We start from the raw sequence: 26,108 nt of genomic DNA, 5'->3' as shown, positions 1-26,108 counted from the left end.
GAAACACACCAACACAGTCGTGAAGAGGGCACGACAATGCCTCATCCCAACTGCTTGGTATCTGACCGCAAGGTGCTACAGAGGGTAGTGCGTAAGGCCCAGGACATCACTGGGGCCAAGCTCCCTGCCATCCAGGACCTCTATACCAGGCGGTGTTAGAGGAAGGCCTTAAAAATTGTCAAAAACTCCAGCGACCCAAGTCATAAACTGTTTTCTCTGCTACCACACGGCAAGCCGATACACCAAGTCTGAAACCAACAGGACCCTGTACAGCTTCTAACCCCCAAGCCATAAGACTGCTAAATAGTTAGTTAAATAGTCTGGGTAGCTATTTGGTTATTTGCATTGACCCTTTTTGTTCTAACATTTTTGACTCATCACATACGCTGCTTTTGCTGTTTTTATTATCTATCCTCTTGCCTAGTCACTTTATTCCTAGTTATATGCACATATCTACCTCAATTTGCACGTACCCCATGTACACTACCAGTCAAAAGTTTTAGAACACCTACTCATTCAAGGGTTTTTCTTTATTTTGACTATTTTCTACATTGTAGAATAATAGTGAAGACATCAAAACTATGAAATAACACATTGAATCAAGTAGTAACCAAAAAAGTGTATAAAATATATTTGAGATTCTTCAAATAGCCACTCTTTGCCTTGATGACAGCTTCGCACACTCTTTGTATTCTCTCAACCAACTTCACCTGGAATTGGGTTGAGGTCGGGGGATTGTGAAGGCCAGGTTATCTTATGCAGCACTCCATCACTCTCCTTATTGGTAAAATAGCCCTTACACAGCCTGGAGGTGTGTTGAGGCATTGTCCTGTTGAAAAACAAGTGATGGGATGGTGTATCGCTGCAGAATGCTGTGGTAGCCATGATGGTTAAGTGTGCCTTGAATTTTAAATAAATCACAGACAGTGTCATCAGCAAAGCCCCACCCCCACACACACCGTAACACCTCCTCCTCCATGCTTTACGGTGGGAAATACACATGCAGAGATCATCCGTTCACCCACACCGCGTCTCACAAAGACACAGCGGTTGGAACCAATAATCTCAAATTTGGACTCCAGACCAAAAGACAAATTTCCACTGGTCTAATGTCCATTGCTTGTGTTTCTTGCCCCAAGCAAGTCTCTTCTTATTATTGCTGTCCTTTAGTAGTGGTTTCTTTGCAGCAATTTGACCATGAAGGCCTGATTCACAGTCTCCTCTGAACAGTTGATGTTGAGATGTGTCTGTTACTTGAACTCTGAAGCATTTATTTGGGATGCAATTTCTGGGGCTGGTAACTCTAATGAACTTATCCTCTGCAGCAGAGCTAGCTCTGGGTCTTCCATTCCTGTGGCGGTCCTCATGAGAGCCAGTTTCATCATAGCGCTTGATGGTTTTTGTGACTGCACTTGAAGAAACTTTCAAAGTTCTTGAAATTTTCCATATTGACTGACCTTCATGTCTTAAAGTAATGGACTGTTGTTTCTCTTTACTTATTTGAGCTGTTCTTGCCATAATATGGGCTTGGCCTTTTACCAAATAGGGTTATTTTCTGTATACCACCCTTACATGTCACGGTCGTCGTAATGATTGGACCAAGGCGCAGCATGAGTAGCGTTCCACATCTTTATTATAACGTGAAACTTCAGCAAAATACAAAAACAGTAAATGATCAAACGAACCGTGAAGACAGTGAAGTGCAAATAGGCACCTACACAAAAACAAGATCCCACAAAACACAGTGGGGAAATGGCTGCCTAACTATGATCCCCAATCAGAGACAACGCTAAACAGCTGCCTCTGATTGGGAACCATACCAAGCACACCAACATAGAAATAACCAACATAGAACACCCCCAGTCACGCCCTGACCTACTATACCATAGAGAACCAAGGGCTCTCTATGGTCAGGGCGTGACACTACCTTGTCACAACACAACTGATTGGCTCAAACACATTAAGAAGGAAAGAAATTCCACAAATGTACTTTTAACAAGGCACACCTGTTTAATTGAAAAGCATTCCAGGTGACTACCTCCATGAAGCTGGTTGAGAGAATGCCAAGAGTGTGCAAAGCTGTCATCAAGGCATCAAGGTGGCTATTTTGAAGGATCTCAAATTGTAAGGGCTGTCTGAAGAGAGAGTGGACCAAAACGCAGCGGAGTTAGTGTTCACTAGTGAACACTATACAAATACAAAATAAGAAACTGACAGCCAACAGTCCTGTCAGGTGAAACACTGAACAGAAACAATTACTCCCAATCAACCACAACGAACTTCAGCTGTGCCTGATTGGGAGCCACACACAGCCCAAAACAAAGAAATACAAAAACATAGAAAAAGAACATAGAACGCCCACCCAATGTAACACCCTGGCCTAACCAAAATAAAGAACAAAAAACCCCTCTTTATGGCCAGGGCGTTACACAAATATAATATATATTTTGATTTGTTTATAATGTTTTGGTTACTACATAATTCCAGATGTGTTATTTCATAGTTTTGATGTCTCCACTATTATTCTACAATATAGAAAATTGTAAAAATAAAGAAAAACCCTTGAATGAGTAGGTGTTCTAAAACGTTTGACTGGTAGTGTATATAGCTGTAACGGATTGGCAGTCGTGGTGAAGGAATGAGGCACAGGAAGCAGCGAGCACAGGGTAGTGGCGTATTTAATGTACACTCACTCATTAAACAAAATACTCCCACACACAGGGGAGAAAATACACACGGCGTAAAATAGCGCCGACACGAACATGAACCGTCACTTTAGAAATAATCCCGCACAACACGGAAGCGGACCAGCTAACATAAATAGCCCCGCTAATTAACCAAACTAAACACAGGTGCACAAAACCAAAAGGAAGGGAAAACCAAAAAAGGGAATCAGTGGCAGCTAATAGGCCGGTGACGACGACCGCCGAGCGCCACCCGAGCAGGAGAGGGCGCCACCGTCGGTGGGAATCGTGACAATAGCCATGTTATCGTTACTCATTGTGTATTTATTATTGTTTTATTAATTTGTGTTTTACTTTTCTATTATTTCTATAATTTTTCTCGCTGCATTATTGGGAAGGGCCAATAAGTAAGCATTTTACTGTTGATCTAAACCTGGCTCTTTGACTGGACCAGCCATGGTTACAGCCCCAGGCTCTTTGACTGGACCAGCCATGGCTACAGCCCCAGGCTCTTTGACTGGACCAGCCATGGTTACAGCCCCAGGCTCTTTGACTGGACCAGCCATGGCTACAGCCCCAGGCTCTTTGACTGGACCAGACATGGCTACAGCCCCAGGCTCTTTGACTGGACCAGACATGGCTACAGCCCCAGGCTCTTTGACTGGACCAGCCATGGCTACAGCCCCAGGCTCTTTGACTGGACCAGCCATGGCTACAGCCCCAGGCTCTTTGATTGGACCAGCCATGGTTACAGCCCCAGGCTCTTTGACTGGACCAGCCATGGTTACATCCCCAGGCTTTTTGACAGGACCAGCCATGCTTACAGCTCAAGTCTCTTTGATTGGACCAGCCATGGTTACAGCCCCAGACTGACTTCCTCCACTTCCTTCTAGGGCCGCCACCATGGAAAAATTAGTTCAGAGGCTGGAGCAGGCCGTGATTCGCTTAGAGCAGGTGTCCGTCAACATGCAGGTGTCCAATGGCATGGCCAACGGGGACTGTAACGGGATCAACGGAGGTGAGTAGTAGAATTCTCATGGTCCAGGTTCAGCATTGGGTAGTGAGGCAGAGTAACCAGGAGGTTCAATGTTTAAGGTTCAAAAAGGTTCTAGGTTCAAGTGGGAACTACTTTATGCAATGAACATTTATGAACATATAATACTGTATGTAAAAGTACTGTATAGTCATTGTTTTATCCTGCTTCTTCCTCTCCTCCACTCCAGTCTCTACCGGTCTGTCCCAGTGTATGGATGCCTTTGACCTGCTGCTGTTGGGGCCAGTGTCAGAGTATCTGAAGAATAGCCGAGCCATAGGAGACGATGTGGAGAACCATGTGAGTGGTGTGTGTGTGTGTGTGCGCGTGTGTGTGTGTGCGCGTGTGTGTGTGTGTGCGCGTGTGTGTGTGTGCGCGTGTGTGTGTGTGTGTTCACGCGCGTGTGTGTGTGCGTGTGCGTGCGCGTGGTGTGCGTCTGATTCTCCTTAAGTGTATTTGAGTGGCGTCTTGCAAAGGCTGCAAATGGGAAATGGCTCTGTGCCATTAAGAGCACAAAGTCTCCTCCTCAATCCCCAAATCCCTCAAACGTTCTCACTTACACACACACACACACACACACACACACACACACACACACACACACACACACACACACACACACACACACACACACACACACACACACACACACACACCAGCTGTCTCAGACAGGGGGCTGTCCACAGCTGCTGTCTTGGTTAACACACTGGTGTTATATTTGGGCTTTATCTGAAACTGTTAGTCTACAGTAAGTGAAACGAAGCAGTCCCTTTCCCTTTACTAGAATATGTGGACAACTACAAATATGTAGGTGTCTGGTTAGACTGTAAACTCTCCTTCCAGACTCACATCAAGCATCTCCAATCCAAAATTAAATCTAGAATTGGCTTCCTATTTCGCAACAAAGCCTCCTTCACTCATGTTGCCAAACATACCCTCGTAAAACTGACTATCCTACCGATCCTCATCTTCGGCGATGTCATTTACAAAATAGCCCTCAACACTCTACTCAGCAAACTGGATGTAGTCTATCACAATGCCATCCGTTTTGTCACCAAAGCCCCATATACTACCACCACTGCGACCTGTACGCTCTCGTTGGCTGGCCCTCACTACATATCCATCGCCAAACCCACTGGCTCCAGGTCATCTACAAGTCTTTGCTAGGTAAAGCCCCGCCTTATCTTAGCTCACTGGTCACCATAGCAACACCCACTGGTAGCACGCGCTCCAGCAGGTATATTTTACTGGTCATCCCCAAAGCCAACACTTCCTTTGGCCGCCTTTCCTTCCAATTCTCTGCTGCCAATGACTGGAACGAATTGCAAAAATCTCTAAAGCTGGAGTCTTATATCTCCCTCTCTAAGTTTAAGCATCAGCTGTCAGAGCAGCTTACCGATCACTGTACCTGTACACAGCCAATGTGTAAATAGCACACCCAACTACCTCATCCCCATATTATTACTTACCCTCTTGCTCTTTTGCACCCCAGTATCTCTACTTGCACATCATCATCTGCACATTAATCCAGTATTAATGATAAATTGTAATTATTTCGCCTCTATGGCCTATTTATTGCCTACCTCCCGACTCTTATACATTTTCACACACTGTACATAGATTTTTCTATTTTTCTTATCTATTGTGTTATTGACTGTACGTTTGTTTATGTGTAACTCTGTATTGTTGTTTTTGTTGCAGTGCTTTGCTTTATCTTGGCCAGGTCGCAGTTGTAAATGAGAACTTGTTCTCAACTGGCCTATCTGGTAAATAAAGATGAAATAAAATTGAAATTAAAAACGGACAGAAACTGAAAGTATGTGATATTTGTAACAGAGTAGGCGCTGAGAATACACAAAAAATATAATTAGGATTTGAATTGAGTTGAGTTTTATTTAATGTGTACTATGGCAGCTAAAAGCTGAACAGCATTAGCACATACCAGAAAACACATTTAAATCATTAAACTGAGAGACAAGAAAATCTAAAAGTAAAGAAAGGGAGTTGAAGAAAAGAATGGATCACCACAGAATGATATAAATAAATAAGTATGACAATAAGGAAGTTGCCTACTCTGTTCTCACAGGCTACTATTCTACTTCTACTCTGTTCTCACAGGCTACTATTCTACTTCTACTCTGTTTTCACAGGCTACTATTCTACTTCTACTCTGTTTTCACACGCTACTATTCTACTTCCATTAAGAGAAACTCTGTGTGTAAATTTAATTAATGATACTGTATATCAGGGTTCTGCGGGTGATTTTATTTGCCCTCCCAAGTTTTCTGAGCAAAATGTTATTGTTGACATAAAAGACTGTAAAAACACCAGCAAATCTGTTTCAAAGTATATACCCACGTATAATAGAGAGACATATGTGATCGAATCCAAATGTAAGCAAGGTTTAAAATATTATATATGCTCTTGTTGTGGTCAATTTGAAGTCTACAAATGATTTGTTATTATGTTCCGGACCGCTGACCATCGGCTCAAGATAAAATTGTCCCACGGCAGAATCTAGTTTATGATCCCTGATGTATGTGTTGTCACCCAGCCAACTCTAACATCACTAACATGTAATAGTAATTTCTCTCTAACACACTGAGATTCTCTCTAGATCTAACAGTGACCATAGGGATGGATGAATGTTGAGCACTTAGTGACCACTTCACTTCCCTGCCAGCTCTCTGTTATTGGGACTAGTTTTATATAAAGACATGGAGGATTCCCCTTGTTTTATCTCTCATAGGTCTGCCTGGCTTTGGGAGCTGAGCATTGTAGTCTGACTGTGTGGGGTCCAGCCCTTGGCCAGGGAAAACCACTGTAGAGAGCTGGGAAGAGGAAGAGTGATTTAAATGACAGTCTGTTTCCTGTCCCCTACAAAGCCAATGGGAGGCGGTGTGTTTGAACTTTAACCCTGAGTTCCAATATTAAACCGCAACACAAGCACCTTTTCCTCCCTGATGTCAGGCCGTTTTCCACAAGGAGTTGGGGCGTAGTTTGTGGCTAGTAATCATGTTGACAACCACTTTGATGAATTCTCTTTTGACTCCCAAAATAGCACACATTTTTTACCTTTATTCATACCAGGCACTGACAGGATGTCCAATTTGAAAAAATCACTTTCTCAAGGGAGACATGATTACCAATGGGAATGAAATAACTGAGTATGTGTTAAAGCAGAATGACAGAGAAATAGCCCCAATCTGTAGTGAAAATGGGACTGGGGGATAGGGCGAGGATAGTCCTTCATGGGTCTTTTCCCTTGTAAAACAACATTCACTTAATCTCCTTCTCCCATCACAGTGAAGGAGGGAAGAGGAGGAGGGGGTGTTTGGGTTAGAGGTGGGGGTTTTTAAGTTTGGAAAGCTCCTTTTATGGGTTCCTCTGGAGGTCTTTTCCCAAACATGGGACATGCCTCATGGGACCTGACTAATGCAGAGTTTTATATCAGCATGATGCAGTGCAGGTTTCGTTAGAGAGGGAAATGTGGCTTATAATGCCCTCAGATTTGACCTTTTAACCTTTTCCCGCTGTGCTTGACAGGCGGAGATGGTGAACAACGCTCTACAGCTTCAGAGAAGCTTCCTCAAAATGGCCACCACACACCAGGAGCCTGCTCAGGTAAGGATGATATGTGCAATGGCTTGGAGGACTGTTCTGAATGCAAATACCCAAATCAAATCAAATGTTATTGTTCACATACACATGGTTAGCAGATGTTAATGCGAGTGTAGCGAAATGCTTGTGCTTCTAGTTCCGACAGTGCAGTAATATCTAACAAGTAATCTAGCAATTCCACAACAACTACCTTATACCCACAATGTAAAGGGATGGAATAAGAATATGTACATATAAATATATGAATGAGCGATGGCCGAGCGGCAGAGGCAAGATGCAATAAATGGTATAAAATACAGTATATACATATGAGATGAGTAATGTAAGATATGTAAACATTATTAAAGTGGCATTATTTAAAGTGACTAGTCATCCATTTATTAAAGTGGCCAATGATTGAGTCTGTACGTAGACAGCAGCCTCTCTGTGTTGGTGATGGCTGTTTAACAGTAAAATGGCCTTGAGATAGAAGCTGTTTTTCAGTCTCTCGGTCTCAGCTTTGATGCATCTGTACTGACCTCGCCTTCTGGATGGTAGCGGGGTGAACAGGGAGTAGCTCGGGTGGTTGTTGTCCTTGATGATCTTTTTGGCCTTCCTGTGACATTGGGTGCTGCAGGTGTCATGGAGGGCAGGTAGTTTGCCCCCGGTAATGCGTTGTGCAGACCAGTTTGTCAGGGTTTTGGTTGACAAGACAAATTTCTTCAGCCTCTTGAGGTTGAAAAGGCGCTGTTGCACCTTTTTCACCACACTGTCTGGTGAGTGGACCATTTCAGTTCGTCCGTGATGTGTACGCCGAGGAACTTAAAACTTTCCACCTTCTCCACTGCTGTCCCTTCGATGTGGATAGGGGGGTGCTCCCTCTGCTGTTTCCTGAAGTCCACGATCATCTCCTTTGTTTTGTTGACGTTGAGTGAGAGGTTGTTTTCCTGACACCACACTCCGAGTGCCCTCATCTCCTCCCTGTAGGCTGTCTCGTTGTTGTTGGTAATCAAGCCCACTACTGTTGTGTCGTCTGCAAACTTGATGATTGAGTTGGAGGCGTGCATGGCCACGCAGTTGTGGGTGAACAGGGAGTAGAAGAGGGCGGGGTTGAGACCCAGGGCCTCCAGCTTGATGATGAGCTTGGAGGGTACTACGGTGTTGAATGCTAAGCTGTAGTCAATGAACAGAATAGGTATTCCTCTTGTCCAGATGGGATAGGGCAGCAGTGTGCAGTGTGATGGCGATCGCATCGTCTGTGGACTGGAATGCATGCTGAAGTGAGTCTAGGGTGGCAGGTAAGGTGGAGGTGATATGATCCTTGACTAGTCTCTCAAAGCACTTCATGATGACAGAAGTGAGTGCTACGGGGTGATAATAATTTAGTTCACTTATCTTTGCCTTCTTTGGTACCCAAAGCAAGTAAAACAAATTTGTCTGGATCAGGACTACTGGCCAATTTCACTTCAACGGAGTTATCTAATGTGGACTTATATCCTATACTTAATGTAGCCAGTGTCACACATTTCAGTGTCGCAGTGTTTGTCACGTCCTGACCAGTAAAGGGGTTATTTGTTATTATAGTTTGGTCAGGACGTGGCAGGGGGTATTTGTTTAGAGTGTTTTGGGGTTGTTAGGCTATGTGTTTAGGTAGAGGGGTGTTTGTTTAGAGTGTTCCGGGGTTTTTGGTTATGTTCTATGTTAGTATATTTCTATGTTCTGGTCTAGTCTTTTTAGTTCTATGTTTAGGGTTATTGGATGGACCTTCAATTGGAGGCAGCTGTTCCTCGTTGCCTCTGATTGAAGGTCCTATATAGAGGGGTGTTTTTGTAATGGGTTTTGTGGGAAGTTGTTTTTGCACGTGTGTGTGTGTGTGTGTGTGTGTGTGTGTGTGTGTGTGTGTGTGTGTGTGTGTGTGTGTGTGTGTGTGTGTGTGTGTGTGTGTGTGTGTGTGTGTGTGTGTGGGGCCTGCATTACCGTTTTGTCAGTGTTCAAATAAGCACTCAACCCGCTGCACCTTGGTCCATTACATACGACGACCGTTACAGTGTTGTCCTTTTCAGTACCTCTCATTTCATTATTGCTAATTTCAGTATCACTCCTTTCAGTACGGCTCATTTCAGTATCGCTCATTTCAGTGTCGCCCATTTCAGTACCGCTCATTTCATTATTGCTCATTTCGGTGTCATCCTTTTCAGTATCACTCATTTCAGTACCGCTCATTTCAGTACCTCTCATTTCAGTACCGCTCATTTCAGTATCGCTCATTTCAGTATCGCTCATTTCAGTACTGCTCATTTCAGTACCTCTCATTTCATTATTGCTCATTTCAGTATCACTCCTTTCAGTATCGCTCATTTCAGTGTCGCCCATTTGAGTACTGTTCATTTCGGTACTGCTCATTTCAAATAAAAAATCAAATCAAATTGTATTTGTCACATGTGCCGAATACAACAGGTGTAGACCTAGCCAACAATGCAGTTTTAAGAAAATACCTAATAAAAGTAATAGATAAGAATAACAAATAATTAAAGAGCAGCAGTATATAACAATAGTGGGGCTATATACAGGGGGTACCGGTACAGAGTCAATGTGCGGGGGCACCGGTGTCGAGGTAACTGAGGTCATATGTACATGTAGGTAGAGATATTAAAGTGAGTATTGCCCATTTCAGTACCGCCCATTTTAATACCGCCCTTTTCAGTATCGCCCATTTCAGTATTGCCCATTTCAGTATCGGCCATTTCAGTATTGCCCTTTTCAGTATCGGCCATTTCAGTATTGCCCTTTTCAGTATCGGCCATTTCAGTATTGCCCTTTTCAGTATCGGCCATTTCAGGAACACCTTTTCCAGAGTTCCAGTAGCAGACTTTTCCTCTCTGTGTTTCCCTGTGCTGCTGGGCCAGTGGGCAGCCATGCGGCGCCCCGGAGCTCTGTTCACATAGGATTACCCCTTTTAAAAAAGAACGCTAATACAACACATTCCCAATGCATTTATGTATGGGGAATGGAGGGGGGAAAGGGGGTGAAAGGGAGGGGGTATGGAGAGGAAGAGGGGTTAATGTGTTATCATCCCGTCAGCCTTCAGTTTGTATTGAACCAGGCGGGAGCTCAGAGCTGTACAGGAAGTGATTAACTCCTATCTCGTAGGTCATTGGTCAAGTGGCAGTGAGAGAGAATTCACCAATTGTCTGATAAACAAACAAGGAGGAAGGGTTTAAACGGAGGGATGGAAGGGAGAGGAAGGGAATAAGAGATAGTGGAGGAAGAGAGGAAAGAAGGGGAGGGGAGAGGGATGACAAGACGGGTGGTAAGGAGTTTCATGTCCTGTATCTTTACTGTAGCCTGTAGAAAGACTGTAGTCTGTAGAGAGCCTGTAGAGAGCCTGTAGAGAGACTGTAGCCTGTAGAAAGACTGTAGTCTGTAGAGAGCCTGTAGAGAGCCTGTAGAGAGACTGTAGCCTGTAGAGAGCCTGTAGAGAGCCTGTAGAGAGACTGTAGCCTGTAGAGAGCCTGTAGAGAGACTGTAGCCTGTAGAGAGCCTGTAGAGAGCCTGTAGAGATCCTGTAGCGAGCCTGTAGAGAGCCTGTAGAGAGCCTGTAGAGAGGCTGTAGAGAGCCTGTAGAGACTGTAGCCTGTAGAGAGCCTGTAGAGAGGCTGTAGAGAGGCTGTAGAGAGACTGTAGAGAGCCTGTAGAGAGGCTGTAGAGAGCCTGTAGAGACTGTAGCCTGTAGAGAGACTGTAGAGAGCCTGTAGAGAGACTTTAGAGAGCATGTATTTTTTACAATTTTATTTCACCTTTATTTAACAAGGTAGGCTAGTTGAGAACAAGTTCTCATTTACAACTGCGACCTGGCCAAGATAAAGCAAAGCAGTGTGACACAAACAACAACACAGAGTTACACATGGAATAAACAAGCGTTCAGTCAATAACACAATAGAAAAAAAGAAAGTCTATATACAGTGTGTGCAAATGGCGTGAGGAGGTAAGGCAATAAATAGGCCATAGTAGCGAAGTAATTACAATTTAGCAGATTAACACTGGAGTGATAGATGAGCAGATGAAGATGTGCAAGTAGTGATACTGGTGTGCAAAAGAGCAGAAAAGTAAATAAAAACAATATAGGGATGAGGTAGGTTGATTGGGTGGGCTATTTACAGATGGACTATGTACAGCTGCAGTGATCGGTTAGCTGCTCAGATAGCTGATGTTTAAAGTTAGTGAGGGAAATATAAGTCTCCAGCTTCAGCGATTTTTGCAATTCGTTCCAGTAATTGGCAGCAGAGAACTGAAAGGAAAGGCGGCCAAAGGAGGTGTTGGCTTTGGGGATGACCAGTGAGATATACCGGCTGGAGCGCGTGCTACTGTTATTGTGACCAGTGAGCTGAGATAAGGCAGAGCTTTACCTAGCGTAGACTTATAGATGACCTGGAGCCAGTGGGTCTGGCGACGAATATGTAGCGAGGGCCAGCCGACTAGAGCATACAGGTCGCAGGGGTGGGTGGTATAAGGGGCTTTGGTAACAAAACAGATGGCACTGTGATAGACTGCATCCAGTTTGCTGGGTAGAGTATTGGAAGCTATTTTGTAGATGACATCGCCGAAGTCGAGGATCGGTTGGATAGACAGTTTTACGAGGGTATGTTTGGCGGCGTGAGTGAAGGAGGCTTTGTTGCGAAATAGGAAGCCGATTCTAGATTTAATTTTGGATTGGAGATGTTTAATATGAGTCTGGAAGGAGAGTTTACAGTCTAGCCAGACACCTAGGTATTTGTAGTTGTCCACATATTCTAGGTCAGAACCGTCCAGAGTAGTGATGCTAGTCAGGCGGGCGGGTGCGGTCAGCGAACGTTTTAAAAAAAAATGCATTTGGTTTTACTAGCGTTTAAGAGCAGTTGGAGGCCACGGAAGGAGAGTTGTATGGCATTGAAGCTCATTTGGAGGTTAGTTAACACAGTGTCCAAAGAAGGGCCAGATGTATACAGAATGGTGTCATCTGCTTAGAGGTGGATCAGGTAATTTAGCCTGTAGAGAGCCTGTAGAGAGCCTGTAGCATGTAGAGAGACTGTAGAGCGACTGTAGCCTGTAGAGAGCCTGTAGCATGTAGAGAGCCTGTAGCATGTAGAGAGCCTGTAGCATGTAGAGAGACTGTAGAGAGACTGTAGCCTGTAGAGAGCCTGTAGAGAGCCTGTAGAGAGACTGTAGCCTGTAGAGAACCTGTAGCATGTAGAGAGACTGTAGAGAGACTGTAGCCTGTAGAGAACCTGTAGCATGTAGAGAGACTGTAGAGAGACTGTAGCCTGTAGAGAACCTGTAGCATGTAGAGAGACTGTAGAGAGACGGTAGCCTGTAGAGAACCTGTATCATGTAGAGAGACTGTAGAGAGACTGTAGCCTGTAGAGAGACTGTAGAGAGCCTGTAGCCTGTAGAGAGACTGCAGCCTGAAGAGAGACTATAGACTGTAGAGAGACTGTAGCCTGTGGAGAGCCTGTGGACAGCCTGTGGACAGACTGTAGCCTATAGAGAGACTGTAGCCTGTAGAGGGCCTGTAGAGAGCCTGTAGCCTGTCGACAGCCTGTAGCCCGTAGAGAGCCTGTCGAGAGCCTGTAGCCTGTCGAGAGCCTGTAGCCTGTCGAGAGCCTGTAGACAGATTGTAGCCTGTAGAGAGAATGTAGAGATCCTGTAGCCTGTTGAGAGCCTGTAGAGAGACTGTAGCCTGTAGAGAGACTGTAGAGAGCCTGTAGAGAGACTGTAGAGAGCCTGTAGAGACTGTAGCCTGTAGAGAGCCTGTAGAGAGACTGTAGAGAGCCTGTAGAGAGCCTGTAGAGAGACTGTAGCCTGTAGAGAGACTGTAGAGAGCCTGTAGAGAGACTGTAGAGAGACTGTAGAGAGCCTGTAGAGAGCCTGTAGAGAGCCTGTAGCCTGTAGAGAGCCTGTAGAGAGACTGTAGAGATCCTGTAGAGATCCTGTAGAGAGCCAGTAGAGAGCCTGTATTCTGTAGAGACTAGCCTGTAGAGAGCCTGTAGCTTGTAGAGAGCCTGTAGCTTGTAGAGAGACTCTAGCCTGTAGAGAGCCTGTAGCCGGTAGAGAGCCTGTAGCCTATATAGAGCCTGTAGCCTATATAGAGCCTGTAGCCTATATAGAGCCTGTAGCCTATATAGAGCCTGTAGCCTATATAGAGCCTGTAGTCTGTAGCCTGTAGAGAGCCTGTAGCCTGTAGAGAGACTGTAGAGAGACTGTAGTCTGTAGAGAGCCTGTAGCCTGCAGAGAGCCTGTAGAGAGACTGTAGGCTGTAGAGACTGTAGACTGTAGAGACTGTAGCCTGTAGAGAGCCTGTAGAGAGCCTGTAGCCTGTAAAGAGCCTGTAGCCTGTAGAGAGTCTGTAGAGAGCCTGTAGCCTGTAGAGAGCCTGTAGCCTGTAGAGAGACTGTAGGCTGTAGAGAGACTGTAGCCTGTAGAGAGCCTGTAGCCTGTAGAGAGCCTGTAGAGAGACTGTAGGCTGTAGAGAGACTGTAGAGAGCCTGTAGCCTGTAGAGAGGCTGTAGCCTGTAGAGAGGCTGTAGAGAGCCTGTAGCCTGTAGAGAGCCTGTAGCCTGTAGAGAGCCTGTAGCCTGTAGAGAGCCTGTAGCCTGTAGAGAGGCTGTAGAGAGACTGTAGAGAGACTGTAGAGAGACTGTAGCATGTAGAGAGCCTGTAGAGAGCCTGTAGCCTGTAGAGAGCCTGTAGAGAGCCTGTAGCATGTAGAGAGCCTGTAGAGAGCCTGTAGCCTGTAGAGAGCCTGTATAGAGCCTGTAGCCTGTAGAGAGCCTGTAGAGAGCCTGTAGAGAGCCTGTAGAGAGCCTGTAGAGAGCCTGTAGAGAGCCTGTAGCCTGTAGAGAGCCTGTAGAGAGACTGTAGAGAGCCTGTAGCCTGTAGAGAGCCTGTTGAGAGCTTGTAGCCGGTAGAGAGCCTGTAGCCTGTAGAGAGACTCTAGCCTGTAGAGAGACTCTAGCCTGTAGAGAGACTCTAGCCTGTAGAGAGACTCTAGCCTGTAGAGAGACTCTAGCCTGTAGAGCCTGTAGAGAGCCTGTAGAGAGCCTGTAGAGAGCCTGTAGAGAGACTGTAGGCTGTAGAGAGACTGTAGAGAGCCTGTAGCCTGTAGAGAGCCTGTAGCCTGTAGAGAGCCTGTAGCCTGTAGAGGCTGTAGAGAGCCTGTAGCCTATAGAGAGCCTGTAGAGAGCCTGTAGAGAGCCTGTAGAGAGCCTGTAGCCTGTAGAGAGCCTGTAGCCTGTAGAGAGCCTGTAGAGAGACTGTAGAGAGCCTGTAGCCTGTAGAGAGCCTGTTGAGAGCCTGTAGCCGGTAGAGAGCCTGTAGCCTGTAGAGAGACTCTAGCCTGTAGAGAGACTCTAGCCTGTAGAGAGACTCTATCCTGTAGAGCCTGTAGCCTGTAGAGAGCCTGTAGAGAGACTGTAGAGAGACTGTAGAGAGACTGTAGCCTGTAGAGAGCCTGTAGCATGTAGAGAGACTGTAGAGAGACTGTAGCCTGTAGAGAGCCTGTAGCATGTAGAGAGCCTGTAGAGAACCTGTAGCCTGTAGAGAGCCTGTAGAGAGCCTGTAGAGAGACTGTAGAGATCCTGTAGAGATCCTGTAGAGAGCCTGTAGAGAGCCTGTATTCTGTAGAGACTAGCCTGTAGAGAGCCTGTAGCTTGTAGAGAGCCTGTAGCTTGTACAGAGCCTGTAGCTTGTAGAGAGCCTGTAGCTTGTAGAGAGACTCTAGCCTGTAGAGAGCCTGTAGCCGGTAGAGAGCCTGTAGCCTATATAGAGCCTGTAGCCTATATAGAGCCTGTAGCCTATATAGAGCCTGTAGCCTGTAGAGAGTCTGTAGAGAGCCTGTAGCCTGTAGAGAGCCTGTAGCCTGTAGAGAGACTGTAGGCTGTAGAGAGCCTGTAGAGAGACTGTAGGCTGTAGAGAGGCTGTAGCCTGTAGAGAGGCTGTAGAGAGCCTGTAGCCTGTAGAGAGCCTGTAGCCTGTAGAGAGGCTGTAGAGAGCCTGTAGCCTGTAGAGAGCCTGTAGAGAGCCTGTAGAGAGCCTGTAGCCTGTAGAGAGCCTGTAGCCTGTAGAGAGCCTGTAGCCTGTAGAGAGCCTGTAGAGAGACTGTAGAGAGCCTGTAGCCTGTACAGAGCCTGTTGAGAGCCTGTAGCCGGTAGAGAGCCTGTAGCCTGTAGAGAGACTCTAGCCTGTAGAGAGACTCTAGCCTGTAGAGAGACTCTAGCCTGTAGAGCCTGAAGCCTGTAGAGAGCCTGTAGAGAGACTGTAGAGAGACTGTAGCCTGTAGAGAGCCTGTAGCATGTAGAGAGACTGTAGAGAGACTGTAGCCTGTAGAGAGCCTGTAGAGAGCCTGTAGAGAGACTGTAGAGAGACTGTAGAGAGACTGTAGAGATCCTGTAAAGAGCCTGTAGAGAGACTGTAGAGAGACTGTAGAGAGCCTGTAGCCTGTAGAGAGACTGTAGAAAGACTGTAGTCTGTAGAGAGCGTGGCTTGGTTTTTGCTTTGACATGTACTGTCAACTGTGGGACCTTTATATATACAGGTGTGTGGCTTTCCAAATCATGTCCAATCAATTGAATTTACCACAATTGGACTCCAATCAAGTTGTAGAAACATCTCAAGGATGATCAATGGGGACAGGATGCACCTGAGCTCAATTTCGAGTCTCATAGCAAAGGGTCTGAATACTTATGTAAATAAGATATTTCAGTTTTTTATTTTTAATAAATGTGCAAACATTTCTAAAAACCTGTTTTCACTTTGTCATTATGGGGTATTATGTGTAGATTGCCGAGGAAAATGTTTTATTTAATCCATTTTATAATAAGGCTGTAATGTAACAAAATGTGGAAAAAGTCAAGGGGTCTGAATAGTTTCTGAAGGCACAGTAGTTTTATATTAACCTCAATCATGGCCTTTGTCTTCCATTTGGAGCAGCCTTTGGTGGAAAAGGGATTGTGACCCTGTGCATCTCTCCCATAGGGACCCCAGAGCCGCCGGTAAACCTCTGGCTTTTCTCTCCGCCACTCCGGCCCGGAGTTGTGCTCTGTGGCTTTTTATGGGCATGTTCTATATTTGAGCTGCTCCTCTGTGTGTGTGTGTGTGTGTGTGTGTGTGTGTGTGTGTGTGTGTGTGTGTGTGTGTGTGTGTGTGTGTGTGTGTGTGTGTGTGTGAGAAACTGGGCTCACGTGAGGCTTTTCACTCTGTGTCTGTGTGTGTCTCACACTACAGCTGTCTCGCCTCAACAGCCCTCTGCGCTGCTGTGAGGCTTTACACTGTAGAATCCCACTGTTGGTTTCTCCTTGGTCACTTTCCACTGGGAGCTTTGATCTCATGTTTTGCATTATAGCTCATAGCCTGGTCATTATAGCTCATAGCCTGGTCATTATAGCTCATAGCCTGGTCATTATAGCTCATAGCCTGGTCATTATAGCTCATAGCCTGGTCATTATAGCTCATAGCCTGGTCATTATAGCTCATAGCCTGGTCATTATAGCTCATAGCCTGGTCATTATAGCTCATAGCCTGGTCATATAGCTCATAGCCTGGTCATTATAGCTCATAGCCTGGTCATTATAGCTCATAGCCTGGTCATTATAGCTCATAGCCTGGTCATTATAGCTCATAGCCTGGTCATTATAGCTCATAGCCTGGTCATTATAGCTCATAGCCTGGTCATTATAGCTCATAGCCTGGTCATTATAGCTCATAGCCTGGCCAGTCAGTGAATGTCAGCATAGTGGAGGCCAAGCCATGGTATCAGATAGTGTGCTTATACGGTACAGATCAAATAACTTGATGCTACACTTTGTTCCTTTTTTTCTCTTCTACTTTCTCTCTCCCTCTCTGTCTAACTCTCTCTACCATCTCTCTCCCTGTCTTTCTGTCTAACTCTCTCTACCATCTCTCTCCCTGTCTTTCTGTCTAACTTTCTCTACCATCTCTCTCCCTGTCTTTCTGTCTAACTCTCTCTACTGTCTCTCTCCGTCTTTCTGTCTAACTCTCTCTACTGTCTCTCTCCCTCTCTTTCTGTCTAACTCTCTCTACCGTCTCTCTCCGTCTTTCTGTCTAACTCTCTCTACCATCTCTCTCCCTGTCTTTTTGTCTAGCTCTCTCTACCATCTCTCTCCCTGTCTTTCTGTCTAACTCTCTCTACCGTCTCTCCATCTTTCTGTCTAACTCTCTACCGTCTCTCCGTCTTTCTGTATAACTCTCTACTGTCTCTCTCCCTCTCTTTCTGTATAACTCTCTACCGTCTCTCTCCCTGTCTTTCTCACTCTCTCTACCGTCTCCCTGTCTTTCTGTCTAACTCTCTACCGTCTCTCCGTCTTTCTGTATAACTCTCTACTGTCTCTCTCCTTCTCTTTCTGTATAACTCTCTACCGTCTCTCTCCCTGTCTTTCTGTCTAACTCTCTCTATCGTCTCTCTCCCTGTCTTTCTGTCTAACTCTCTCTACCATCTCTCTCTCTCTCATTACACATTCTTTCTCAGTGAATGGTGTGTAATGTAGGCCCCTGACCCACTCATAGCCTGGAGATATCCTGGCTATTTATGTCTCTCTCCATTGGAAGTGGAGGATGATTGAGAGGGGGGAATTTGGGGCTCCTGTCTTCCCAATGTGGCTGAAATAAAAGATTTGGGCCATCAGATACCCCTGGTACAGCAAATGAAAGAGTCGAGGGGAGGGAGGGAGATCTTAGCCTGAAAGATATGTACAACTCACAGATTAATCGTCACTAGGGCCAGGAGGAAAACCTCCTGGGCCTTATCATCATCATCACAGATGAATTGGTCATAGCATCACTTTATCTCAGTGGGTATTTCCTCCATTTCATGGAGAAGTGGTTTTCTTTTAAGGATGCTCTAGCATGCTAATTGTTTCCGATGGGATCTGGAGAGCGTGAAAGTAAGACAGTCGAGGTTGGTCCTCCCTATGAAAGGACTGTCTATCTCATGTTATGAAAATCATGTGCATCTGATTTGGGCAAGAATTTGCTCAAAAAATAGATGTCTTTCTGTCTCTCCCTCTGACACACAAGGAGAAACTGTAGTATGTAAAATACAGCAAACTATGTCGGAGTGTATAAGATTATTATTCAAATCAAACCGATACACTTAGGAATGGAGCTGTACAGTACTTCTGACCATTTCATCATCTCCACGTCTGTAAACATTCTCTAGGAGAGGCTCTCTTTGAGTATTTAAGTCACTGATTGGATGACCTAAGATAGTGGTTCCCAACTCCAGACCTTGAGTACCCCCAACAGTACACATTTTTATTGTAGTCCCAGACAAGCACACCTGTACAACTCCAGTACAACTCCAGTACAACTCCAGACCTTGAGTACCCCCAACAGTACACATTTTTTATTGTAGTCCCAGACAAGCACACCTGATTCAACTTGTCAATTAATAATCAGGCCCTCAATGAGTTGAATTAGGCATGATTGTCCGGGGATACAACAGAAATGTGTGCTGTTCAAGTCCGGGCTCTAGCTGGGCCACTCAAGGACATTCAGAAATTTGTCCCCACGCCACTCCTGCGTTGTCTTGACTGTGAGCTTAGGGTCATTATCCTATTGGAAGGTGAACCTTCGCTCTAGTCTGAGGTCCTGAGCGCTCTGGAGCAGGTTTTCATCAAGGATCTCTCAGTACTTTGGTCTGTTCATCTTTCCCTCTCCTGACTAGTCTCCCAGTCCCTGCCACTGAAAAACATCCCCACAGCATGATGCTGCCACCACCACCATGCTTCACTGTAGGGAATGTGCTAAGTTACCTCCAGATGTGATGCTTGGCATTCAGGCCAAAGAGTTCAATCCTGGTTTCATCAGACCAGAGAATCATGTTTCTCATGATTTGACAGTCCTTTAGGTGCTTTTTGGCGAACTCCAAGCGGGCTGTTGTGCCTTTTACTGAGGAGTGGCTTCCGTCTGGCCACTCTACCATAAAAGCCTGATTGATTGAGTGCTGCAGAGATTGTTGTTCTTCTTGAAGGTTCTCCCATCTCCACAGAAGAACTCTGGAGCTCTGTCACAGTTACCATCGGGTTCACGGTCACCTCTCTGACCAAGGCCCTTCTCCCCCGATTGCTCAGTTTGGCCAGGCGGCCAGCTCTAGGAAGAGTCTTGGTGCTTCTTAACTTCTTCCATTTAAGAAAGATGGAGGCTACTGTGTTCTTGGGGACCTTCAATGCTGCAGACATTTTTTGGTACCCTTCCCCAGATTTGTGCCTTGACACAATCCTGTCTCTACAGACAATTCCTTTGATCTCAATGCTTGGTTTTTGCTCTGATATGCACTGTCAACTTTGGGACCTTATATAGACAGGTGTGTGCCTTTCCAAATCATGTCCAATTAATTGAATTTATCACAGTTGGACTCCGACAAAGTTGTAGTATCATAACTCAAAGCGAGACCCAGATGCAGATGGTTGGAGTCTTAGATGTTTAATAATCCAAAAAGGAGTAGACAAGAGAATGGTCATGTACAGGCAAAAGGTCAAAACCAGATCAGAGTCCAGGAGGTACAGAGTGGCAGACTGGCTCGAGGTCAAGGCAGGCAGAATGGTCAGGCAGGCGGGTACAGAGTCCAGAAACAGGCAAGGGTCAAAACCGGGAGGACTAGAAAAAGGGGAAATAGCAAAAGCAGGAGAACGGGAAAACCGCTGGTTGACTTGGACATACAAGACGAACTGCCACAGAGAGACAGGAAACACAGGGATAAATACGCTGGGGAAAACAAGCAACACCTGGAGGGGGTGGAGACAATAACAAGGACAGGTGAAACAGATCAGGGTGTGACATGTAGAAACATCTCAAGGATGATCAATGGAAACAGGATGCACCTGAGCTCAATTTTGAGTCTATTAGCAAAGGGTCTGAAAACGTAGGTATTCAGACCCTTTGGTATTTCTGTTTTTTATTTTTAATACATTTGCAAAATGTCTAAAACATGCTTTTGCTTTGTCATTATGGGGTATTGTGTGTAGATTGAGGAACATTTTTAATTTAATACATTTTAGAATAAGGCTGTAACGTAACAAAATGTGTAAAAAGTCAAGGGGTCTCATTACTTTGCGAATACACTGTATTTAACCCATAATGCAATTAAATCAGTTGCCATAGCAACGGAAGAATAATCACATCCTTTCTCAAAATAAAGCTAAATAAATAAACAGAAATCATTATATTTATGATTCTTTCCCACAGCATATCGACACCGCTGGGGATATTTAGTTAAAATGTCATAGCAACATCGGCTTGTCTTCCCTGTGGCTCAGTTGGTAGAGCATGGTGTTTACAACACCAGGGTTGTGGGTTCAATTCCCACGGGGGGTCAGTGTGGAGAAAAAAAAAAAGAAAAAAGAAAAAAAATGTATGAAATGAAATGTATGCATTCACTACTGTAAGTCGCTCTGGATAAGAGCGTCTGCTAAAATGTAAATATAAAAATATGAATAGGTACAGGTCAAAATAAGAGAACAGTACTACAGTGTCACTAGGGAAACAATGTGTTCCTTTACCCAGTTGTGTGAAGGTAAACTGTAAACATTAGACCTGCTCAGTGCCTTACAAGGCCAGAGGGATCTCCCAATGAACAGAGGAATGCTGGGAGGAGAGGGAGGAGGGAGGGAAAGAGAAATGGAAGCTAGCAGGGTTCTGGAAGTTCCAATGGAAAATGGATCCTTCTAATAAAATTCCAGTTGCCCAGTTATAAAATCACAGTCAAATTGCACACTGCCTTCGACTAGCTGGCATGCATGGCAGAGTTGATTGTGGGCAAGGCAGTAAGTGAAACTGCTATATAACGGGTAGCATGAGGTAACTGGCCCATTGAGACTGGTGCTCTCACTCAGGTTATGGCGAGCACTGTGAGAGCTGCTCAGAGCACTATTACAGAGGAATGTATGGGTGTTGAGTTATACTTAAGTCATTGATAAATGCTATTTGCATATTGTCAGTTATATAGAAAAGACACTACCTGTGAGATTGTTCAGTTTTTGTTGACAAGCATTCTCTCTCTCTCTCACTATCTTTCTCTCTCTTTCATTTTCCCTCTCTCGCTCTCCTCCCCCCTCTCTCCCTCCCAGATGGAGCTGTCTGACTTGGTGAAGCCTATCTCAGAGAAAATCCAGGAGATTCAGAACTTTCGGGAATGTAACCGTGGCAGCAGCCAATTCAACCACCTATCAGCTGTCAGCGAGAGCATCCCAGCGCTGGGCTGGGTCGCCGTGGTGAGGAGACATCACTCACTCATTCACATCTTCTTCACTGTGTTTCTGAGAATGCAGAGCAGAGACGTCTAAATTCATACATAGGGTCAGCTTTGTTTAACTACCTCTATCGCTCTCTTTTTTTCTCTTTCTCTCGCTCCTTCACTCTTCCAGAGCCAGAAGCCAGTTCCCTATGTGAAGGAGATGAATGATGCTGCCATTTTCTACACTAACAGAGTTCTGAAAGACTATAAAGATTTGTGAGTATGACTGCTGGTGTATTACATCAACTTTAGCTTACTAGCTACTTTGCAGATTATTATTGGTATGTAAAAATAACTGTCTGTGTCTTTTTCTTTCTGTGTATTTGTCCTAATCCATCCCCCTTTTTCCTTGTCACCCTCTCTCTCTCCCCCTCTCTCCGTCTGTCTGTTGATCTCTTTCTCTGTAGAGACAAGCGTCATGTGGAGTGGGTGGGGTCCTACCTATCCATCTGGACTCAGCTTCAGGCCTTCATCAAACAGCATCACGCAACAGGCCTAGTCTGGAGCAAGACTGTGAGTAGCAGCGACACTTAAGATTTACAGAAATAATCATCCAGTCCAGTAGAGGCTCCTCAGAGGAGAAGGGGAGGGCCATCCTCCTCAGTGAATTTCATTTTTTTTAAATGTTTAAACATTAAAAAAGTTATCCTTTTTAGATAAAACTATACTAAATATAATCACGTCACCCAAAAATGTATTAAAACACACTATTTTGCAATGAAGGTCTACAGTTGCCTCAGCAGCACTCTGTAGGGTAGCACCATGGTGTAGCCGGAGGACAGCTAGCTTCCGTCCTCCTATGGGTACATTGACTTCAATACAAAACCTAGTGAGCTCATGGTTCTCACCCCCTTCCATAGACCTACACAGTAATTATGACAACTTCCGGAGCACGTCATCCAACCTATCAGATATCTTGCAGCATGAACTGACGTTGCCCACCCAGTCAAAGGATCAGAGAGTGAGTCTAGTACTGAAAGCATAAGCTACAGCTAGCTAGCACTGAGGTGCATAAAATGTAGTGAGTAGTTGACTCAAAGAGAGAAAGACAATAGTTGAACAGTTTGAATAAATTCCTTTCTTCCAAAATGAAGGAGAAGCAAGAGATTTGGTAAAAAAATTATAACTTTCAGTTTTGCTTACTTAGCTAGCAAATGCAGCTAGCTAGTTTAGCCTGCTCAAACAGAGGGATGCTATGTTAGCTAGCTGGCTATGTCTATCCAACATAACACTGGAACTCTTCCAAGTCAAGGCAAGCCTTTGGTTTGACAAATTTATTTCAACCGGGGCCTGCTGGGTTAAGTGCTAAACTGCTTACTGACTGTACACTGTAATGTTACTGCATGATAATAGCGGATTTACTAACGCGTTAGTTCTATTTGCTATGTTGACTATGATGTTACTTTATCCAATATGATGACACCGATGTAGGCTGTGTAGCAGTTTGGCTTGGAAAGGTTTTTTCGCCTGGTCACATACAGCTGATGTGTTGTGCATTGAAGTCCACAAGCTAAGGGAAAAGGTGAGAGGTGGAGAGTGCATAGATGCGTGAAGGAATACAATGTACTATTAAAATGAACTGTGTTTATACGTGATCAGGGGTGTATTCATTCTGCCGATTCTGTTGAAAAACCTTTCTTAAGCGGAAGTAAATGGAACAAAACAGGGATAAACATACCTGAATATGTTTATAGAACCTCTTGTTTGCAACATTTAGACTAATGATTACACCCTATATCAGCTAGATGCAGACAAGAGTGTGCAAGGCGGTATTGAATGTGTCACTGTCTGTCCATATGTCACTGTGTGTCACCTCAGATTTTTCTCTCGACCCGTGTGCACCTAAGTTGTAAACTTTCCTTCATAGGTTAAGTTGTAGCAACCTCATGATGGGTATAGGGAACATTAGACTATTATGTAGAAGCCTCAACCTATCAATGTTACATTGAACTGGGTGAATGGAATATGAATGACAGTCATTCAATATGCTGTAATAGAAATAAGGCCATGCTCATGAAGAAAATCGTCCTCCCTCATCTTAAACGGCACTGACCGCCACTAATCGTCACATACTAACTAAACTGTGTAACTATAATTATCACATTATGACTACAATTCTAATGCTTCAGTTCACACAGTACATACAGTGAGGTCTGAATTATTGTCACCCTTGAAAAAGATAAGCATGACTGTATAAAATAAAGGTAAGCATGACTGTATAAAATAAAGGTAAGCATGACTGTATAAAATAAAGATAAGCATGACTGTATAAAATAAAGATAAGCATGACTGTATAAAATGAAGATAAGCATGACTGTATAAAATAAAGGTAAGCATGACTGTATAAAATAAAGGTAAGCATGACTGTATAAAATAAAGGTAAGCATGACTGTATAAAATAAAGGTAAGCATGACTGTATAAAATAAAGATAAGCATGACTGTATAAAATAAAGATAAGCATGACTGTATAAAATAAAGATAAGCATGACTGTATAAAATAAAGATAAGCATGACTGTATAAAATGAAGATAAGCATGACTGTATAAAATAAAGGTAAGCATGACTGTATAAAATAAAGATAAGCATGACTGTATAAAATAAAGATAAGCATGACTGTATAAAATAAAGATAAGCATGACTGTATAAAATGAAGATAAGCATGACTGTATAAAATAAAGGTAAGCATGACTGTATAAAATAAAGATAAGCATGACTGTATAAAATAAAGATAAGCATGACTGTATAAAATAAAGATAAGCATGACTGTATAAAATGAAGATAAGCATGACTGTATAAAATAAAGGTAAGCATGACTGTATAAAATAAAGATAAGCATGACTGTATAAAATAAAGATAAGCATGACTGTATAAAATAAAGATAAGCATGACTGTATAAAATAAATATTTCATACTGGGCTATATTGTGTGCTCTAAAAAATGTGGAAATGATATTATTTTATACTAATACAATTGCTCAGAGAAATACATTTTGTTTAACAAGTAATAAAAAAAAATGTTAAGGTATGTGTCACGTTCTGACCAGTAATAGGGGTTATTTGTTATTGTAGTTTGGTCAGGACGTGGCAGGGGGTATTTGTTTTATGTTTGTCGGGGTGGTTGTGTGTTTAGTGGGGTGTTTGATTTATTGTTCCGGGGTTTTGGGCACTGTTCTATGTTAACGTATTTCTATGTTTAGTTTATTGGGGGTTGAACCCTCAATTGGAGGCAGGTGTTTTCTCATTGCCTCTGATTGAGGGTTCTATAAATAGGTATGTGTTTGTTTTAGTATTTGTGGGAGATTGTGCTTGGTATAGCTTTATTGCCTTACCGGCCTGTTATTAGTCGTGTCGTGTCGTGTCGTGTCGTGTCGTGTCGTGTCGTGTCGTGTCGTGTCGTGTCGTGTCGTGTCGTGTCGTGTCGGTATTTATTTTGGTTCACCTTCTTGTCCGTTTAAATAAAAAGAAGATGAGTGCACATTTCCCCGCTGCGTCTTGGTCCACTTTACCCTACGACAACCGTGACAGAATCTCCCAAGGACCAAGGAGCAACGGAAAAATTATATGGACTATAATGGAAATTGGACTTGGGAGGAGATTTTGGACGGGGCTGGACCTTGGCATCAGGCTGGGGACTACCATCTTCCTCCGGAGGAAATAGAGGCAGCCAAGGCGGAGAGGTGTCGGTATGAGGCTTTGTATGCGCCGACAACGTTTAAACCGGAGAGGCAGCCCCAATATTTTTTGGGGGGGGCACATGGACAGATCGGCGGAGCCGAGGATGGAACCAGAGCCAGTCGGGGTAAAATTGGAGGTGAGCGAAGCAGAGACTATTAAGGAGTTGATGGGAAAATTGGAGATGAAAACTATGAGAGAGCTACTGTGTTGGTGTATTAGGCATGACATTCGCCCTACAGAGCGTGTCCGTAAATTGATGTCACCTGAGTCAGATCTACATACGTGTCCTGAGGTGCGTGCTAGCCAGCTGGTGAAGACAGTACCAGCACCACGCACCAGGCCTCCAGTACATCAGCCCAGTTCAGTATGTCCTGTTCCCGCTCCACGCACTAGCCCTGAGGTGTGTGTCTCCAATCTGATACCTCCAGTACCAGCACCACGCCCCAGGCCTCCAGTACATCAGCCCAGTCCAGTATGTCCTGTTCCCGTTCCACGCACTAGCCCTGAGGTGTGTGTCTCCAATCTGATACCTCCAGTACCAGCATCACGCACCAGGCCTCCAGTACATCAGCCCAGTCCAGTATGTCCTGTTCCCGCTCCTCGCACTAGCCTTGAAGTACGTGCCTCCAGTCTGATACCTCCAGTACCAGCACCACGCACTAGGCTTCCAGTCCAGTACGTCCTGTTCCTGCTCCCCGCACTAGCCCTGAGGTGCGTGTCCCCAGTCTGGAACCTCCACTACCAGCCCCACGCATCAGGCTTCCAGTGCGTCAGCCTAGTCCCGAGCTTCCGATGACAGTGCCTCGTCCAGAACTTCCGGCAACAGTGCCTC

General features: G+C 44.6%; 1 protein-coding gene across 2 annotated transcripts in view; it reads left to right on the top strand.

Annotated features, from left to right (window-relative positions):
• The window catches only part of LOC106588865 (adenylyl cyclase-associated protein 2), a 52,975-nt gene that overhangs the window by 13,787 nt on the left and 13,080 nt on the right, over positions 1 to 26,108 (top strand). For both annotated transcript variants that reach the window (XM_045709443.1, XM_045709442.1), the window contains exons 2-7: positions 3,578 to 3,702; positions 3,908 to 4,017; positions 7,264 to 7,341; positions 21,435 to 21,578; positions 21,732 to 21,817; positions 22,009 to 22,114. In XM_045709443.1, coding sequence (XP_045565399.1) covers positions 3,588 to 3,702; positions 3,908 to 4,017; positions 7,264 to 7,341; positions 21,435 to 21,578; positions 21,732 to 21,817; positions 22,009 to 22,114 — 639 coding nt within the window. In that variant the 5' untranslated portion in view covers positions 3,578 to 3,587. The remainder of the gene's footprint in view (positions 1 to 3,577; positions 3,703 to 3,907; positions 4,018 to 7,263; positions 7,342 to 21,434; positions 21,579 to 21,731; positions 21,818 to 22,008; positions 22,115 to 26,108) is intronic.

The sequence above is a fragment of the Salmo salar genome, chromosome ssa27, assembly GCF_905237065.1.
Source record: "Salmo salar chromosome ssa27, Ssal_v3.1, whole genome shotgun sequence".
NCBI lineage: Eukaryota > Metazoa > Chordata > Actinopteri > Salmoniformes > Salmonidae > Salmo > Salmo salar.
The sequence above is the reverse complement of the archived record's forward strand: the minus strand, read 5'-3'. Positions and strand labels throughout refer to the sequence as shown.